Source organism: Taeniopygia guttata, chromosome 11, assembly GCF_048771995.1.
Source record: "Taeniopygia guttata chromosome 11, bTaeGut7.mat, whole genome shotgun sequence".
NCBI lineage: Eukaryota > Metazoa > Chordata > Aves > Passeriformes > Estrildidae > Taeniopygia > Taeniopygia guttata.
Window position 1 is genome coordinate 1,943,936 of NC_133036.1, and position 5,135 is coordinate 1,949,070.

Consider the following 5,135-nt stretch of genomic DNA (forward strand, 5'->3'; position numbering starts at 1 on the left):
CTCGCCGCTCGGTGCCCCCGCTCCGGCCGCTGCCTCCCGCCCGAAAGCCAAGCCCCGGGAGCGGGGGGATGCCCCAGCCCGCCACTTTGGGCAGCTCACAGAAAGCCTGTGGCGAGCACCCCAAAACTGACCCCTGGGATGCACGACAGCAGGAGGGGAGGGGGCGGCAGAGCTAACGCAGCTGAGCCGCCGACCCGCGGCGACACCACCGACCCCCGAAGGTTCCTTTCAATTAACCATCCCCTGCTCCGCGCTGCCCTGCGCTCCGCGGGGCCGGGGAGGGGTCAATAGCGGCACCGGTGATTCGGCCCGCGGGGGCGATGCTCGTCGGGCCCCGCGGCTGCCCCGGGCCCGCACGGCCCGCGCACCCTCCGCTCCGGCGGCGCCTGCAGGGGGCGCTGCGGCTCCAGCGATGCGGCCGCTGCCGGCGCGGGCAGCGCGGCCCGGCACGGTACGGCACGGCACGGCACGGCCCGGCACGGCACGGCCCGGCCTGGCATGGAACGGCCCGGCATGGCACGGCACGGCCCGGCATGGCACGGCACGGCCCGGCCCGGCCCGGCCCGGCCCGGCACGGCCCGGCATGGCACGGCATGGCACGGCCCGGCCCGGCCCGGCACGGTACAGCCCGGCACCGAGCCACTCCCGGCAGCCGCGCAAAACCCGTAACCGACCGCGACGGCGTGGGGAGGAGGGGACGGCACCGCGGGAGGAAAACAACTCCAGAAGGGGGGAAACGAGAGTGTAGTCAAAGTGGCAACAGTTTATTTATTAGCCAAAAATATATACTTTCTTGTACAATTTGGATCACACATATGTACATTTTTACGGTATGTACAAAAACATACAACAACAACAACCAAAAAAAAAAAAAAAAAAAAAGGGGGGGGAACACCTAATTCTCACTGGACTTCCAAAAAAATCTCGCATCTCAGCTAACCCAGGTGATAGGACAGAAGCGGGTATTTTTTTCCTTTTGAGTTTGAATATACGGACATGCTTACAAGTTGTAACTATACAGAGATTTTTTACAATCATTACAACAACGATAAAAAATTAACTATGATGATGAGAGCGCCGATAGAACCATAGCGGCGTCAAGTTGGTTCTGGGGCCTGGAAAAAAATGACACAGAAAAAAAAATTTAATAGGATTTCTCGTGAGCTTGGGCTGGCACAATATTTGTAACTGCAGGTAGCTCTGGTTTTGTTGTTGTTGTTAATATTTTAATAGATTTATAAATAGAAAAAGTTTTCAGAATGACTTATTGTAAATGTATTTAGCTACGAAAACACGGCGGGCCCGATCCCTGTGGTTTCAATCAATCAAAAGGGTAATTGGTTTCTCATTGAAATTGAGTGACTGCTACACCAAATTTGGGGCGGCAAGGCTCAGTCTCTTCAGCTTTCATACTCTGGGCGGTTTTTTGTTTTGTTTTGTTTTGTTTCGCTTTCAATATCATTAATATTATTGTGTTTTAATTTATATTTTATTTTATTATTTTCTGCTGTCTCGGTGCCTCTCCCCCCGGCAAAGCGACAGCGGCGGGTGGTGATCCGCTCTGCGGGGGGCTCAGGGATGTGCTCCCGGGCCAGGGGCGACCCGCGCCCGGGCTCCGCAGCCGCGCAGCCCCAAGGCCCCCGAGCGCAAATCGGCCTGCCCGCGGGAATCGCTCCCGGGGGCCACAACGGAGAACAGCAAAGAAAATATATCAACAGAATAACCCACCACGCGCGCAGAGGAAGAACAAGAAACCGCCCTGGAAAGGGAACCTAAAGAAGCGGACAAAATAAGCTAACCATTTACAACTGCCTCCATACATCCCGAGGAGACGGAGGGAGCCATCTCTTACCGCCTCTGCACTGGCTGGAAAGCTGTCTTTAGTAACTTTTTCTCTACTTCCAAGGCACTAGATCGATCTAAAAAGAGAAGGGGGGGAGAAAAAAAGCGTTCCTTTATAGCCCCTGTTTTATTCCTCCCATCCCTGAATTAAGCCTCGAGATTTAAGCTCTTTTCTCAGCGAGTTGCAAATACGACACAACGACTGCTCCGCTTGCAGAGGTGACCGTCAGAGAAAACACACTGACCCCGGAGCGAGCCTGACCTGGCGGCCGGGTCCTTCCCGCAAAAGCGACAACAACAGCAACAAAAATTATCTCCGTTGGAGGAAGGTAATTCTGGGGAATCGAGACTACCCCGGCCAGGAGACCACCGCCACCGCCCCCGGGGCCCCCGCGGCCGCCCGCCCGCCGCCACCTGCGCCCCGACGGCTGCTCCGCGCCGAGCCGGGCCGCGCCGGGCCGGGGGCACCGTCAGAACCGCGGCCCCGCCGCGGCCGCTCGCACACGGCCCCGGGGCCTCCCGCGCTGCTCCGCTCCGCTCCGCTCCGCACCGCCGAGCCCCCCGAGGCGGCTGCCGGCCCGGCCCGTCCCCGCCGCGTCCCTCAGCGGTCACCTGCTCCGACGGGCTCCGCGCTCTGCGCCTGGTCCGCGGGCCGCGGGAAGGCGGCGGCGGGGGGGGCGGCGGAGGCGGCCCCCAGCCCCAGCAGGTGGGGAGTGTTCAGTAAGGCCAGCGGGTGCGGGGGGTGGTGGTGGTGGTGGTGGTGGGCCGGGAATGCGCGGTTGGTCCAGTTGGGGAACTTGCCCAGGGGGCAGGAGGAGACGAGTCTGTGGGGCGGCGGGGTGGGCAGCGGCAGCGGCTGGGGGGCGGCCGCCGGCGGAGAGCCGCCGCCAGGAGACTTGCGGGGGTTGTCCGGGCTGGTGGCGGTCTCGGCCAGCGACCAGATCTTGGGTTTCGGCAAGGCGCCGGCCAAAGCGCCGTCCGTCGGGGAGGAGGCGGCGGAGGAAGAGGCAGAGGAGGGGGGCGAGAGGTGGGGCGGCGGCGGCGGGAGCGGCGGCTTGAGGGGCTCCGGGCCGCCGGGTGCGGCCGTGGCGGGCAGCTCGCACTTATGGTGGTGGTGGTGATGGTGGTGGTGGTGCAGGTGGTGGTGGCGGAGGTGGTGCGGTTCCCCCTCGGAGGCCTTGTCGTAGCGCTCCTCGGAGCCGGGCAGGTCCTCAAAGCCTTCGGATCCCTCCGAGTCCGTTTTGGAGTCAGAGTGCAGGAGGTCGGCATCCTGTAGATCGTCCTCGAGCTCGTCCTTGTTGCTTTCGATATTCTCTGTGTCGATGTTCTCGAGGTCGATCTCCTCCTCGTCCTCCCTCTTGTCCTCTTCCCCCTCGTGGTCGCTCCCATAGGAGTTGCCTTCCTCGTCCGTCCTGCTGCGGGGGGCCCAGGTCATTTTGTTCTCCTTCTTGAGCCGCCGCCGGGCGTTGGCGAACCAAGTGGAGACCTGGGTGAGGGTCATTTTGGTGATGATGGCCAGCATGATCTTCTCGCCCTTGGTGGGGTAGGGATTTTTCCGGTGCTCGTTGAGCCAGGCCTTGAGGGTGCTGGTGCTTTCCCGAGTGGCGTTCTTGGGCCGCGACGGGTCCCCGAACTGGTACTGCCCGTAGGGATAGAAGGCAGGGTGGTGGGGGGGGAAGGCGGCGTGCTGCACCCCCGGGCTCTCCTTCAGCTCGTACTGGGCGCCCTGCAGCGAGAGGGAAGGGGCGGCCCGGCTGAGATGGCGCGCCGGGCCCGGGTCCGCTCCGTCCCGCTGCCGCTACCGGGAGCGGAGCCCGTCGGCACCGGCGCGGCGGCCGGGCCGCGCTGCCTCCCCCGCCGCGGAGCGCCCCGGTGCCGGTCCCGGGCACCGCGGCCCCGGCAGCCCGGGCCCCGCCGGTGCCCGTGGGCGCCTCGGCGGCAGGACCGGCTCCCCCCCTTGCGTGTGCGCGGCGGGGCCGGCGGCTGCTGGGGCCGGTCCCCGAGACCGTCAAACCCCCGGGCGGAGCGGGGGGACGCTGCGGGGCCGCCGTTCCAGCCCTGCCCCTCTCCGGCGGCTCTCCCGGGCAGGGTGGCGGTAGCACCCGTCTCTCCCTTGACAGCCCTCCCGGCGTCTCCCCCCAGGCCGATCCCCAGCGCGAACCGAGCGCCCCGGGGAGCGAGCGGCGAGCCCCGGGGGCCTCTTACCAGCTGGGGGAAGATGGGCAGCTCCGCGGCGTAGGGCAGGAAGGCTCCGTAGCCCTGGGCGGCGGCGGCGGCGGCGTAGGGCGCGCCGTACATGGAGGAGAGCACGTTGGAGAGGGTCCCGGACGGGGCCAGCTCGGCGCCGCCGCGGGAGCCGCCGCTCCCCGGACGCTCCGCCGGGTAAAGCGGCCTGATGTACTGGTAGCCCAGCTGGGGGAAAGACATGGTGGGGGAGCGGGGCAGGGGAGGGGGGAGGAGGAAGAGGAGGGGGGGGAGACGAGAGGAAGAAGGGAGAGAAAGGGGAGAAAGTAGCAGGGCCGGGAGCGGAGGAGGGAGCCGGGTCGCTCGCCCTCGCCGGCCGCCCGCACTTTCAGCGCCTCCCGCAAACTCCGGCAGACATGGGGGGGAGCCGGGGGTGCGCGGAGGCCGCGGGCTCCCTCCTGTCCTCGGCCGCCGCGGTAAACGATCCGATCGCTTCTTTCTTCTCTCACTTTTCCTATTGATCTGAGTGGACCCAGGTCAGGTCCTAACAGATTGCCTGAGATTATTGGGACTCTGGGCTCTGATTGACATTTCTAGTCTCTCACAAGCCCCTCCTATTTCTTTTAAGTCTCTCTCTCCCTCTGCCTCCCTCTCTCTCTCATGCCCAGAGCTCGCTCTCGCCGGGTTTGTCACTAGCTGCTTTTTTTCCCCCGCTTTTTTTTTTTTTTTTTCTAAATCTGTTTACTGACGTCGCGATCTTTTATTTGAGTTGCTTTCAAATCTCGTTTTAGCGATCGCCAATCAGTTGTGTGTTTTACAAAGGTTTAACCCTGCCTCATGGTATTCTAATTATATAGAGATAGATTTAGATATAATTTCTTTCGTAGTCGTCCGTCCCCCCGTCCCCCCCCCCAGCGCGTAGGAAGCCGGGGTATCATTTATGAACAGTACAAAAAAGGGACAAGGAAAAGTTGGGACATTTAAAAATAAAGGCTCACACCAACACCATCCCTCAATTTCCCTTTTCAGGTTTTTAGATTTACAACCTTTCTTTGCCCAGATTAATTTTGGTTTTTTATTAACATATTCCCTTCTTCCCTTCCCCCGCT

The 5,135-nt window shown here is 62.5% G+C and overlaps 1 protein-coding gene across 1 annotated transcript; it reads right to left on the minus strand.

The window, feature by feature from the left end:
• Positions 1 to 743: 743 nt before the first annotated feature.
• IRX3 (iroquois homeobox 3) lies at positions 744 to 4,713 on the minus strand. Its single transcript, XM_072934323.1, has 4 exons — positions 4,048 to 4,713; positions 2,455 to 3,568; positions 1,853 to 1,919; positions 744 to 1,115 (listed from the first exon to the last, which is right to left on the minus strand). Exons 1-4 carry the CDS (start codon positions 4,267 to 4,269, stop codon positions 1,061 to 1,063), a joined length of 1,458 nt encoding a protein of 485 aa, XP_072790424.1. The 5' UTR covers positions 4,270 to 4,713; the 3' UTR covers positions 744 to 1,060.
• Between the last annotated feature and the right edge of the window lie 422 nt (positions 4,714 to 5,135).